Source organism: Ahaetulla prasina, chromosome 4 (genome assembly GCF_028640845.1).
Source record: "Ahaetulla prasina isolate Xishuangbanna chromosome 4, ASM2864084v1, whole genome shotgun sequence".
NCBI classification, from domain to species: domain Eukaryota; kingdom Metazoa; phylum Chordata; class Lepidosauria; order Squamata; family Colubridae; genus Ahaetulla; species Ahaetulla prasina.
In genome coordinates, this window is record NC_080542.1 from 20,663,894 (window position 1) to 20,679,080 (window position 15,187).

The following is a 15,187-nucleotide window of genomic DNA, read 5'->3' on the forward strand; positions in this document are numbered from 1 at the left end:
AGACACATATAAAATTATCAGACCAAAAATATTTAATTAATTCAAAATTGGGTAACCATTTTGTTGCATCAGCTTTGGAAAAGAAGCATGGAATTGTTGTATATATCAGGAAGGATATACCAGCTAAGCTAATTGAGGCAGATATTCAAGGAAGATTTATTGCTATTGAACTGGTGATAGATGCAAAAGACTTTGCTGATAGGTATTTATGCACCTAATCAGCAACAAGAAAAGTTTTACAAAATGTTACATGAGAGGTTGACCCTCTGGGATTATAGTTCGTTTATTTTATTAGGAGACTGGAATGGAGTAATTGATACAAGAAGGATAAGAGAACCTCCTCCAAGAAGATACCTATACATGCAAAATTACCAAAATCCTTTTTGAAATGATGGAAGACTTTGAGTTTAGAGATATATGGAGGTTACGGAATCCAGATGAGAGAGATTTTACTTTTTTCTGATAGGCATCAATCTTTTTCACGTATTGATTTTATTTTAATTTCTAATGACTTGCTTTCTAGGGTGAAGAAAACGAAGATATTTCCGAGGTGTTTAACTGACCATAGCCCAGTATGGATGGAATTATTACAAGGGAAAAAAGGTGGTAGAACATGGAGGTTGAATGAAAATCTGTTTAGATATGAGGATAATGTAACTTATTGTAAGAAACAGTTAAAAGAATTTTTTGATTTTAATATGTACAAAGGGACACCTATAGGAACTGTGTGGGAGGCGAGCAAAGCGTTTATTAGAGGATATTGATTTACTTGGACAATAGGCAAAGGAATAATAAACAAAAGCAGCGTAGGTATTTGGAAGAAGAAATTCAAGGAAGCAACAGTTATTAATTCAAAACCCACAAGATCACAAACTTAAAGAGGCTATAAAAATATTACAGAGTCAATTTAATATGTTAATGGCAGACCAGGTGGCAACGAATATACAATATGCTAAACATAATACCTTTTGTAATGCAAATAAACCTGGGAGATGGTTGGCATATAATTTAAGGAAGAAACAGAAAGCACGTGTCATACAAAAAATAGAATATAAAGGTAAAGAGATATACCAACAGGATAAAATTAAAAGGCATTCTCAGAATTTTATACTGCACTATATGCAAAACACAAAATATTGAATAGGGACATTTATGATTATTTGAAAGATTATAAGGTTAATATTCTAACATTAGAACAGAGCGAGGAGCTGAATCGGCCGATAGCTACTGGAGAAATAGTGGAGGCAATTAAACAATTAAAAATGGGGAAAACCCCTGGTACAGATGGTCTTACAGCAACTTATTATAAAAAAACACAGGATGAAATATTAGGCCCACTTAAAGAATTATTTAATCAGATACAACTAGGAGTGGGAATACCCCCGTCATGGAAAACATCTTTTATTTCACTGATACCAAAAGAGGAGCAAGACTGCTCTAAACCTGGTAACTACAGGCCGATTTCACTTTTAAATAATGATTATAAGATTTTTGTAAAAATAATAGCAAATAGATTAATGTTAGTTTTACAACAAAGAATTCATACTGATCAATCTGGTTTTATAAAAGGGAGGCAGATGAGGAATAATGTTAGACAGATTATTAATATATTGGAATATTTGGAAAAGAAGAATACTTCAGTGGCACTTATTTTTTTGGATGCAGAGAAAGCCTTTGATCGATTGCATTGGGATTTTTTATTTAAATTAATAGAGAAAATGCAATTTGGAGACTGTTTTATTAGAATAATTAAAGCGATTTATGGAGAGCAAACAGCACAGATTATAGTAAATGGTAGTTTGACAGAAGTTATTAAGATTGCGAAAGGAACAAGACAGGGATGTCCCTTATCACCATTATTGTTTGTTTTGACTCTGGAACCATTATTAGATAAAATACGAGAATTAATGAAAATAGAGGGAATTAAGATTAGACAATATGAGTATAAAGTTAGAGCTTTTGCAGATGATGTAGTGGTTACGTTAACGTGGTGGTGGTGCTGTGTAACCCACATTTTTCTACTTTATCTAGTAGTAGGTTATGGTCTACTTTATCAAATGCTTTACTGAAGTCCAAGTAAATTGGACTTCTTACACATGATTTTGATTTTGAGGTTTTGCTTTATCAGCTTTATCTTCACAGCTTTCTGCCATGAAATTAAGTCTCTCTTAACTCAACCTACCTCTCAGGGTTGTTGTTACAAGAATAAAGAAGAGGAAGAAAGCGTGGTGGGTGCGTTAGCCACACTGAGTTATTTCTAAAAAATTATAAAGACAGAATGCAAATAACTTTATGTGATGTTCCAATTTATTTTATTGTCAATGTTATTCCTTCTTTGCTGTAACCCTTAGATGAAAGTTTTCTTCATGCTTGTGTTTATCAATGTAACAAAGTATGAAAATTTCCCCCTGAATTTCTGTATTGCTTCCTGCCTTGCTTGATGTGGGGTATTTTTAAACCTGTTTTACTCCTTACGCATCCATATGGATTTAAGGACGGAAAGAATTGGAACTTGAAATACTAATTCTGTCATAAAACAGAGACTGATTATATTTGAGAATCTAGTGGCTAAAGAGAGCAGAGTTATATAAATCTCATCTCTGCTGTGAATGTACTGATATCTGCAACTAATTTACTTCATCCATGTAATTTGCAGTTTGCGAACTGCAATAGGAAGTTGCAAAAGGTGCTTAAAAGCCTTTTGTAACCTTTGCCAGAAAACAGGAAATAAACAGGGAAGCCATTCGAGAAGAAAGAAAATAAAAAATGCAGCCTAAACTGGTGCTTTCACTCTTGAGAGTTTAAATTTCACCTGGATGGCCCTGCTCACCTTTAAAGGTTCAGAGAACCTGGTGGGAAATAATTTCAGGCTGTGTGACCCCAATAATCCAAGATTAAAAAAAATGTGGTTTGACCTAGAAAAAGGCTGGGCATTCAGAAACAGGCTTGAGAAGATGTTTTTCTCCGGCCTTTAAGCCACAGGATTTGGTTGCTTTTGTGATACACCAAGGCAGTGGAAAAACTGCACTGTCAGAAATTTCCCAGGAGAGGAGAAACTCTAGCAACAGGTGAGGCTGTGAGCTAGAAAAGGTGGGGCAAACAGCGTCAAACCTCACCTGTCGCCTGGGAGGGTGGAGGCTGGAATCGGGAAATAAACAGTGAAACCCGATCAGAAGGAAAGGAACTGGAGATCACCCAGGTTGATTGTCCAGCTATGGAGCTTTTGGTGGACATCAAGAACCTTGGATGGTGTAGATCACCTGTGGCTTTCTTTTCCTGAAAGAAAAACCTTATTCCATGGGGAAATAGGACAAGCCAGGTTCTGCATACCAGCTCATTCTCTGGCCTTTTGGACCTGCCTGAAGCCAGTGCGACAGCATCCTAGCTTGTAAAAATCTCCCCAGTCTAAACAGTCTGAGGGACAGGCCTTCCTAGACTATTCTAGAGACTCCATGGCTTCATGGCTTCCTCCAGGAACTCAGAGGAAGAGCCCCTTCGCAGCCCTTTCCCTCTGACTCCCCCACCAGCTCTGGGGGATGAGTACTATCCTTTTGGGAGTGAGGGCCAGCCACCCTTTGTGGGGGATGCTGCTGCGACTGGAGCTGTGGGGGAAGGGGATCCCGAAGATGCAGATCTGGGGGTGCTGCTTCAGAGGAAAGAACAGGACTTGTTGTTGGCAGCGGAATTGGGAAAGATGCTTCTGGAACGTAACGAGGAACTGGAACGACGCTATGATGAACTGATGAAGGAACATTTGGAAGTCAAAGAGGTGAGGCAGGTGGCTGGAATAAGGAGCAGACAGGAGAAGACCTGATATGAACTGAGATTCTTTGGTCAGATGCAAAACTTGCTAGGGTTAGGTTGGGGTTGGGATTAGTGCTGGGTTTGGAGTTAGGATTGGGATTAGGTTTAGGGTTGGAATTAGGATTGGGATTGAGATAAGGGTTGGAATGGGGTTGCTGTTAGAGTGTTGGTTAAGGTTGGGGTTAAGATTAGGGTCAGTCTTGGAGTTGGGATTAGTCCCATCATGTTCTCTCCATCCAGTGTATTTGCTAGGTTGCTATGAAAAGAAAAAGAAAGTCTCAAAAATGGGAATTTTCTCATGTGCTGTTCTGTATTGTACTTTCTCGCCAAAGTTATGGATTCAAAATCCTACAGCCAACCCCTTATTGCCATCCCTCCTTGACCCCTTCACCCTGTCTGCTTCCCAGATTTCTGTTTTCATCCTTCTCGCCCAGAGTTTATCGCTGGGATTTCACTGGGCATCCATACTCCAGCAACATCAGACCATATTTTATTCCTTGTGCATCTCTTTGAATTCTTTCCAGGATGGAGATAATACATTTAATTGAAAAAAAATCTTAGGTTGTATCAGGACATTCTTTGAAGTAGGAACGTTCTACAGGTAGTCCTCAACTTACAACAGTTCATTTAGCGACTGCTTGAAGTTACAATGGCCCTGAAAAAAGCGACTTATGACCATTTTCCACATGTACGGCCGTTGCAGCATCTCCAAGGTCATATGATCAAAATTCAGACGCTTGGCAACTGATTCATATTTATGACAGTTGCAATATCCCTGAGGTCATGTGATCCTCTTTGCGACCTTTTGACAAGCAAAGTAAATGGGCAAGCCAGTTTCAATTAAACAACCGTGTTACTAACTTAACAGTTGCAGGATTCACTTAACAACTGTGGCAAGAAAGATCATAAAAATGGGGCAAAACTCACTTAAGAAATGTCTCACTAAGCAACAGATATTTGGGGCTCAATTATGGTCGTAAGTCGAGGAGTACTTACCCAACAGTGATAGATTTGCCTCATTGCAATGGAAGAGTTCTGCAGTGGCCTCCCACAAGCTATGGATAAACATGAACTTGTGACATTTAGGGTGGAAATCTGAACAAAATAAAATAGTGCACAGGTGCATGAACCAGCTGCATGTAATTCCACAGTGTGTTCAGGAGAATGAAACGGAGACGGTAAGGAAAAGAGGCTGTGAACTCCAAAACTCGATGCAGGTACTTTAGTCCTCAACTTTTGACCACAACTGGGACTAGAATTTCCATTGCTAAACAAGATGATTGCTTTGCACCCAATTTTACAATCTTTTATTATTTGCTACTGCCGTTACAAGAATCACTGCAGTCATGAAGTGAATCCCATGGTCGTTAAGTGAACCCAGCTTCCCCCAATGATTTTGCTTGTTAAAAATCAGCTGGGAAGATCACAAATGGCAATTACATGAGCCCAGGATGCTGCAACTATCTTAAATACATGCCGGTTGCTAAGCACCCAAATTCCCATGACCATGAGGATACTGCAATGGTCATAAGTGCGAGGACATAACTTTTTTTCAGTGCTGCGGTAACTTCGAGTGATCGCTAAAGAAATGATCGTAAGTTGAGGAGTACCTGTATACCGCATCCCAACATAACTTACTGCTGTAGACAGGATTGTGAGGTTGTCTTCCGGGGTTATTTAACTAGTTACTTAAATGGCTCAGCCACCATCGCTTCTTGAAGTTGCCTGTGTCTTATCACCTGATCATGATTCACACAGTTTCATCCCGCTGCTTTCCAGGTCACAAAACATGAGAGTCAGGAGCTCATCCTCCCCCCTCCCAAGAGCTGTTTCAACACAGAATTGTAAATCAGAAAACATTTCCAGCAGGCTTCAATCTATGACTTAACACAGGGATCCCCAACACCCCCGCCCCCCCGGCCATGGACTGGCACTGGGCCATGGCATGCCAGAAACTGGGCTGCGCAAGCAAGTGAAGCTCCATCTGCAGGATGCTGTCAGCATGCAAAACCACGCCCACTCCAGTCCGTGGAAAAACCTCTCTCCACCGAACCTGTGGTGCCCAAAAGGTTGGGGGCTGCTGACTTAACAGGAACGTATTAAGTGGATTTACATTGTCCTCAACTTATGATCACAAATGGAAACAGAATTTCCATTGCTAAACAAGGCAGCTGTTAGTCGTGACCTATTTTATGGCCTTTTTACAAACCATAAAAGGGTCATTAAGTGAATCTGGCTTCTTCCATTGACTTTGCTTATCGGAAGCTGACTGGGAAATGGCCAAAAATGACCATCATAGAACTCCAGGATGCTGTGTTATTTAGCGCCCGACTTCGATAGTGTGACCGTGAGGGTGCTGCGGATGTGAGGATCGGTCCCAAGTCACTTTTCAATTGCCACTGTAACTTCAAACAGTCAATAAATGAATGGATGGATGTAAACTGAGAAGCAGTTGATATCTAAGATACATATCACCAACATGGGAAAGAATGCTTAATGCATGAAGGTTTTAGACGTCTGCTCCAAAGATTGGACAACCATTTTTCTGAAATGCTATAGGGCCGTGATGGCGAACCTAAGGCATGGGTGCCACAGATGGCATGGAGAGTCCTCTCTGTTGGCACTTGAGGCCGTTGCCCCAGTTCGGTTCCGCTGCTCCTGTGCACGCGCCGAGAGGGGGGGGTTTCAAAAATTTTTTACTACTGGTTCTGTGGGCATGGCTTGGTGGTCGTGGCAGGGGAAGGATACTGTAAAATCTCCATTACCACCCCACTCCAGGAGAAGGTTCCTGCAAAATCCCCATTTCCTCCCAATCAGCTGGGACTCAGGAGGCAGAGAATAGATGGGGGCGGGGCCAGTCAGAATTTTTACTACTGGTTCTCCAAACTACTCAAAATTTCCACTACCGGTTCTCCAGAGCTGGTCAGAACCTGCTGAAACCCACCTCTGGCGCCCATCTCCTGCCAGCCAGCTGGTTTTCTGGTCCCTGCTGCACATGTGTGGAGGGGGCACGCATGGGAGATGCACATGCGTGTGCATGAGTGGGGTTTACACGTGCATATGCAGGGTTGCGTGTGCATGCATGGGGTGGGGTGCGTGCGGGGGGTGTTGCACGCACATTGCATTATGGGGGTGTGTGTACACTTTTGGTACTTGGTACCAAAAAGGATTAGCCATCACTGGTATAGGGTTTCCTGCCTGAGCAGAGGTTTGGATTAGAAGAGCCCCAAGGTCCCTTTCAGGTCTGTTATTCTGTTAAAACAGTACCTGTTGCTTCAACTGACCCTATATCTAAGACATTGTGCCTCTCCCCAGTCAGGATGGGGGTGGAGAGTGAACAGAAAATAGAATGGGAATAGGAATAGGAAAGGAACAGAATAGAAGGGTTGGAAGGGACCTTGGAGGTCTTCTAGTCCAACCCCCTGCTTAGGCAGGAAACCCTATACCAGGGGTGTCCAAACTTGGTCCCTTTAAGACTTTTGGACTTCAACTCCCAGAGTTCCTCAGCCAGCTTTGCTGGCTGAGGGACTCTGGGAGTTGAAGTCCAAAAGTCTTAAAGGGACCAAGTTTGGACACCCCTGCCCTATACCATTTCAGACAAATATGTTTTCCAGATATATGTAGGACATCCAACATTAGGCCTGGCAGATCTGGAAGGTTGCCAGGTTGGTTTTCTTGAAATCATGCCTATCACATAAACATCGTTAGTTCTAACATGGGAATTCTTGCTTAGTATGTGAAGCAACATTGGCATCTGCTAGAATCATCTGTTTTGCAGAGATGTGCTGCTTTTCAGCCCATTCCCTTCTCTTCCCTGCAGAGAAATTTTGCTTTCTTAGCCTCTCATCTCTCCCGCCCCCAAATACTTTGCTCTCCTAGTCCTCAGTCTCGAATGTAACAGGCGCCAATTAGGGAATTTCTGGGCATGCTACTGGGAGAACCAATTTGACCCAGAGGAAGGTATCACAAAACCAACATAAGTCTGCTACCAGGGTGGATATAATTACCTAAGAGGGAAAGAAGGATATAAAAGTGAGTGAAACTGGCAGGAACCGAAGTGAGAAAGCACCTAGCATGAGTCACTCTCATTTCCACAGGACCTCACCCACTAATGTAATACCCAAATATTTCTGCACAGGGCTGTGGCTCTTTTCAAGCCATGGTAACTACAGCTTTACGACACTTTTGAAAAGAAATGTTCTTTTGCTGTGCCAGTTCTGCTTGATTGTTGTTGGTATGATCCTCTTAGGAGATCTTCCTTCCCATACTTCCTCCAGGTGTGTCTGAATGGAGTAAAATTCCTTTAAATACTTTTCCCTTGACATGTATTTGCAATTTATTGGCACTGCCTAGGGAAGCTGCTGCAGGGAAAGTTGACAGCCTCTTCATTAGAAATTCTATAGCCTGTGGAATCTATTGCTATAACTTGATTTCCAGGAAAATTAAATAAAAATCCAAGCAAAGGAAGGAAAAATGAAAAAAAATAACAATAGCTTTAATTATCACTAGCCGGCAAACAAAACAACCTGGTTGCAGTTGGTTTACTCTCAGCCACTAATTAGTGGATTGCTGGCAGAAAACGAGGCAGCTAACCTCACTGGCCTGTTTTTCTTGCTGGCAAGCAAGTAACAAGTTGTACCATTGTGGTATCTCAGCACGTACAGTGAAGTCTCCACACAAGGCCTGAGGCACCCTGGGATCATGTCACAGCAATAGCAATGGCACTTAGACTTAAATACCGCTTCACAGTGCTTTACAGCCCTCTCTAAGCAGTTTACAGAGTCAGCCTATTGCCTCTAGCAATCTAGGTTCTCATTTTACTGACCTCGGAAGGATGGAAGGCTGAGTCAATCTGAAGCCGGTGAGAATCGAACTGCCGAACTGCAGTCAGCAGCAGTCAGCAGAAATATCCTGCAGTACTCCATTCTAACCACTGCACCACCACAGTGCAGGATTACAGGGTTGTTGTTGGGGTAGTCCTTGACTTACAACCACAACTGGGACCTGAATTTCTGTTGCTAAGCAAGGCAGCTAAGAGAGTCCTGCCTGATTGTTGTTGTTTTTTTTGCAGAGGTTGTTAAAAAAAATCACTGCAGTTTTTAAGTGAATCATGCTGTTATTCAGAGAATCTGGCTTCCACCATTGATTCTCCTTGTTGGAATCCAGGTGAGAAGATTGCAAGTGGTGATTACTCGACCCTGGAACAGTTTAGTCTAGTGGTTAAAGCACCAGGCTAGGAAGTGAGTTCAAGTGAGTTCAACCTTGAGTTCAAATCCCATTTTAACCATGAAAGCCAGCTGGGTGACTTTGGGCCAGTCACTCTCTCTTAATCCAACAGGGTTGTTGTGGGGAAAATAGAAACAAAATATGTTCACCGCCTTACTTGAAAAAGTAGTACATGTGGAATACAACAATAGTAAATGCATATCAATTGCAAAGTGCCATAATTTTGATCACGTGACAATGGGGAAAGCTGCAACAGTCATAAGTGTGAGGTCCGATTATAACTCACATTTTTAAGTTCTATTGCAACTTTGAGCGTTCACTAAATAAATGGTTGTAAACTGAGGACTATCTGTATAGGGCGAGGCTTGCTGTACCTTGTGGCGGATAATCTTGCTAGGAATTTCTTGAATAGGATTGACTTCCTCTATGGGGAAAGGAATTTACATTAATTTAATTAATTTACATTAGGAGTAGCCCTACCATGAGGCAGGGCCCTGGGAGTTAATCCTAGGAGGAAAATGATTCCTCATGTTGTCAGGCAATCCCTGGAAAGCACTTCCAAAAGTACCTAAGGCAGTGAAGAGACTAACAATGTGACTTCTTGAGAGCAGGAGGGATCCCTTTTTCTACCCAAAGCACTTGGGCCTTCTGTCTCTCAATCAGAGTCCCTTTCCTTTCCTGGTGGGAGTTGGCTGCAGAGTCAAAGATCATGTTATTGCTCTGTGTCCATCCGCATGAAAGACTAATGAGGCAGGACCTCTTTCCTACCTCCAGATTGGTTGGATTGGCAACTGAAACTTAATTCCAGGTGATATCCACCATTGCAGCCAACGCAACTGGCTGGTTTAGGGAGCCATAAGGTAGGCCAGATGGCACGAGTCAATCTGCCTTTTGTTGCATGTCCTTAGACCCTTCTGTCACAGGACCTGGCAGTTTGACCTTCCTTAATAACCGGAAGGTCCTGTCTCTGGTGTCCACTGAGATGTTGCCTTTGGAAAAAAAAGAAAGCTGTTTCATTCATGAAGCTTTTGGCAAACTGACTTTTGCATTCAAAAGTAGAGTCTGGAGCTTGTGGCATACTGTATTCAGATCTGTTGATTGTAGGGCATCCACCATCTGGTGTCGTTCAGATATAATGGACTACCCTTCCAGTATTTTGGCATCTGGTTTTGCAGCAGATCTCTAAAAAGTCAGATTTTATTAAAAAAAAAAAAAGATTCTGGAAGAAACTCCCAATACCGAGTTTGAAAGGATTTAGCTTGAAGTCCTGGAAATTGGGACCACTTAGGGAGATGCAACACATATAATGGACAGTGAGGTCCTATATCCCTATGCTTCAGTCTAGTAGCACCAAGACCCAAGAAGTTTCAATAATTTTTGCTAATAATTAAAAATCACTTACATCCTGGAAAGATTTCTCTTTCCAGTTGAAAAAAACCATTCATGGATTATATCTGAATACTGTATTCTGAACAGGGAAGGTTGCTTATCAATTGTAGATCATTTTGCTTTTGTAAATATGACACTTGACACCCAATCATCTTCTTACTCTTCCTTATAATCATCCTAGGAAATAGACCAATACAACTTGTTCTCAACTTATTACTACAGTTGTGCCCAAAATTTCTATTGCTAAGCAAAACAATTGTTAAGTGAATTTTGCCCCACTTTACAACTTTATTGCTTTAGTTGTTTAGTGAATCACTGCAGTTCTTAAGTTAGTAACAGGGTTGTTAAGTGAATCTGCTTTCCCCATTGACTTTGCTTCTCAGAAGCTCACAAACAATCATCATAAATGAACCAGTTGCCAAACGTCTGATTTTTGATCACATGATGCTACAAAGGTTGTAACTGTGGAAAATGGTCATAAGTCACTTTTTTTTAGTGCTGTTGTAACTTTGAACAATCACTAAATGAACTGTTGTAAGTCGAGAACTAACTGTATCAGAAACCTGAATGCCTAATAGAAGGCGTGAGTTGAAGTCAAGATGCTTTGGATCCCAAATCACGTTCTGGATCCTTCTTCTACACCGGCCTTGAGTCTTTCCTCCTGGCCCTCACATCTCCTGCTTTATCTTCTTGTAGCATCTTGAACAAGAGAAACATGAACTCCGGAGGCACCTTGAATCAGGCCGGGCGGAATTTGAAACCCGGATGGCAGAGCTGGAGGCTGACTTGGTGGCCACCCGAGCCCAGCTGGGGCAGAAACGTCTAGAACAGCAGGACACCAGTCGAGAGAGCTCACAGGCGGTCTTGGACCTTTCAGAACAGAACCAACGTCTGGTGGAGCAGCTCAGTCAGGTGAGGTGGGACTTTGATGGGGTTTCCTCTACCCCATTGGGAAGGAGAAGGCCTAAGAGGAGGCTCTCTGGTGTATATCACTCTGCACAAAATGCAGAGTGGTTAGGCCAATCAACAGAGAAAGCTCTCCTAGGGCAGGGGTCACCAACCTTTTGGACCTCAGGGACCACTAAATTCATAATTTTAAATCCCGTGGACCACTAATATGATCTGCCTTATGACTGGCTGGGTGGGCGTGGTTAGGTGGTCATGTGACTGGGTGGGCATGGCCAACTCACTGTCACTCATGTCAAGGGGCACCTCGCCAGCCTCTTCTCCTCCCTCCCAGCCACTCCTCACCTGCCCGCCCAGGCTCCTTAGGGCCCCAACAGGAAGCAGTTGTTGGAGCTAAAGAGTTGGCAAAACAGCTGGCTCAGTTCAAATTGGTTCTGAACAAGAAGGAGGCTCAGCAGAAACACCTCACTGAGGACTACGAGCATAGGCTTTCCAAGCAGACGGAAGACCTGCAGGAGTGCAAGTCCAGATAAAGGCATCTGGAGGCTCAGTGGGCTGAGATGGTCAGCCAGTTCCTGGTCATGATGCAGTCTCACTGGAACAAGGCCCTCTTCTCTTTGCCACCAGCGGTGCTTCCCTGCAGCCTTCACCAAAGCCCCACATCAGGAGGCTGAAGCAGACCCCAAGTCAGAATTTCTCCCCCCCCCTCCGACCATAGAAAAAGACCCCGAAAGGGGAGAATCTCTGCAGCAACACAAACGTTCATTGCATGTATCTGTCCCAGGGGGCTGTAGTTTGATGGCTTCTGATTTAGAGCAATATAAAAAATGCAAATAATTTTTCTGCGGACGACCAAAATTTTCTTGCGGACCACCAGTGCTCCAAGGAACATCAGTTGGTGACCGCTGTCCTAGGGGCAAGGAAGCACCACGCTAATTTTATTCATGCAACAAATCAGTCAAATGTTGTTTCTGCTGCCAGTTCTGTGGTAATGAAGGTAAAGGTGCAAAACATCAAATTTATGAGCGCAATCTAGTAGGTTTGGTTCTCAATGTTCTTGTTAAGAGAAGAGGAAGCTTGGCTTGTAGGCTAAAGGCCTGAACTGTAATATATTTTAGCACATTGTCATATCCAGCAGTTGAGAATATATGAAGCTCAGAGTTGAGCTGATAAGTAATAGGTGAAGGTGTTTATTACCCTGCGAGGAAACAGGAAAACAAGCAAGAACTCAACACTGGATATGAGTGAACCGGATTAGAGGCTAGGGTTGTTCTCAGGTGAATCACTCATGTTAAAAAGGGTGTATTGAGTACCCTGAGGGGGATTCCATATGTTTCGGAGGCAAGAAAGAGATTGCTGAATGAGGCACCATCTTTTAAAATATATCACGCCTTGTTTGATCTGCTGGTTGCAGAAATGCACAAAAGAAGGAGGATTCAAAACACTGAAATTTCAAACGTGTGTATCAGTGTAAACTACTGTAAATCTTAAAATAAATCAGAGTGGTCAGTCTTACTGAATTCACAGACCTTCACTGAATCCAATCCCTCTTAAAAAGACTAAATTAATCAGTATCCTTAACTAGAATTTCGTGGATAATGGCCAGGAGGGAGAAGGGGAGCAATCTTCCCTAACCAGGTACCTTCCAAGTGTTGAATTACAATTTCCAACATCCCTGCCTATGGAAAACCTACCAAGCCTCTGTCTCCCATCAGTCTCAGGCAACAGAGCTTGTGGTGTGAATGATGGAGGTTGTACTTCACCAATATTTGAAAAAACCCTAGGTTCCCCACAGATGAGGTGGGTGATGTTAAGCTGGTTTGAAATGGGGATTTCCTGTTTTCAATGCAAATAAAAATTCATTCTCACTACAATAACAGCCCAGTGGATGGAATGTACCATGGTAGAACGAAAAACAACTTTGAGTCACATCGTGTTGTTCTTATGGTATAACAGCACCAACCAGACTGGCAGGATTCTAGCAACATAGGAATCTAACCACAAGTAAGATAAGAAAGTCAAACAAGTGAGATAAGGGTTCTAAAATACTCCCTGTCCTTAAAAATTAAATGCAGAGATGCCATAGATTAAAAAAAAAACATTTAAAAATTAGTCACTGGCCTGATTCCTTTGGGACCTTTGCATTTGTGAAATGTATTAATGGGATTAAAAGTGTGGTAAACTGGACAATTACATTGAAACCAAATAACATTCCCTCTCTGTCTTACTAATATGTGATATCCTTATTAGTGTTCAATATTGCTAATGAACTATCTAAAAAGTTGTTTGATTAAAATATATGTGTGCAAATGTTTATTTTCCTTTTAACATTCAAGCCTACTGTCTGTTCTTATCTTTGGGATATTAAGGCAATGTATACCATGCGTATCTTGGAGATATTGTTAAAGAGCCCTTAGGGTACAGGTTAAAGCATGTCTCTTGGCTCAACAGAGACTAATAAGAAAGAGGGACCCATAATATGAATTTTTTCCAGAAACAATATCCCATTAAAAGCTTATAATTTAGCTGCACATGTTCATGTCCCAAATTGTTAACGGAAGGCGTTTTTTATACTGTATATGCTAACAGGACATTCTTCCCTTAGATAACTAGAAAGTAGACATCTCACACAGTTCTTGCATGAACCTGAGTGTTTGGTTGCAAAGGTAGTCCGCATCTTAAAAGTTATAGTTGATGTATAGCAATTACAATTGCTAATTGAGACAGTTGTTAAGTGAATTTTTCCCAATTTTATGACCTTTCTTGCCACATTCATTAAGTGAATCCCTGCAGTTATTACATTTGTAACACGGTTGTTAAGTGAATCTATCCATTAAATAAAGTCCATGATTTGTCAGAAGGTCGCAAAAGGGGATCACGTGACCCTGGGACACTGCAACCGTCATAAATATGAACCAAATATGAACTTGAATATTTTCAAGTGTCTGAATTTTCATCATATGACCAGGGGGATGGTGCAATGTGAAAAGTGTGTGTAAGTGTGAAAAACGGCCATAGGCCATTTTTTTCAGTGCTGTTGTAACTTTGAATAGTCACTGAATGAACTGTTGTAAATTGAGGATTAATTATACCTGGGAGTTATTTACGATCCAGATTTGAAGATCTGACAGTCACCCTCCAAATCATGCAACTGAACTTCAAGGGCTTAGGAACCGGACCCCAATGATTGTAAAACACTGACTGTGTTTTACAATGATTTTGCCAAAATTCAGCAGTTACTTCCATTTTTTGGCAAAACTGCACCCATCATGAACCATTGGTTTGCTTAATGACCATGGTGCTCACTTAATGAGCATGGTAGCTGGTTTATGATCGCTGCGTTAGCTAAAAAATCACCACAAAAAAGTTTGTAAAATTGGGTTGATCACATTATTGACCTATTTTACGACTGTCAGGACTTACGAATTTGATGGGCAGGGTCTATTATAGTCATAAGATGAGGACTGTTCATCATTTTGCACAATTCAGAGCCAAGAATAGCACGGAAATGAGGTTTAAAGAGACTCTCCCTACTGTCAAAGCTTAACTAAGAGCTGTCTTCTCCGTCACCTACAATAGGTCACTCATTTGGAGCAACAGCTCCAGGAAGATCTGATTGTATTACGTGGAGAACATCGGACTCTGACCCTTTGCAATGCTGAGCACGCTGCCCGGATGCAAAGTTTGCAGGCTGAGGTAAGAAAAAAGACAGCTGATTAATGTCCCTCTTCGGGCTATAAATGCCAGGTAGGTAAAAGCCTGTAACCCTTTCTTCTCCACCATTCTAGGATTGCTTAATTTGAAAATGGTTGATTTACAGCACACAGTAAACTGATAACTTACTCAGAGCTACTGAACTAGA

General features: G+C 41.8%; 1 protein-coding gene across 2 annotated transcripts in view; it reads left to right on the forward strand.

Annotated features, from left to right (window-relative positions):
* The first annotated feature begins 3,130 nt into the window (after window positions 1-3,130).
* BICDL2 (BICD family like cargo adaptor 2) overlaps window positions 3,131-15,187 on the forward strand; it is a 36,790-nt gene continuing 24,733 nt past the window's right edge. Inside the window, exons 1-3 of one of the 2 annotated variants that reach the window (XM_058182923.1) lie at window positions 3,131-3,769; window positions 11,116-11,331; window positions 14,905-15,021. In XM_058182923.1, coding sequence (XP_058038906.1) covers window positions 3,461-3,769; window positions 11,116-11,331; window positions 14,905-15,021 — 642 coding nt within the window. In that variant the 5' untranslated portion in view covers window positions 3,131-3,460. The remainder of the gene's footprint in view (window positions 3,770-11,115; window positions 11,332-14,904; window positions 15,022-15,187) is intronic. The other variant, XM_058182924.1, reaches the window with a different exon arrangement.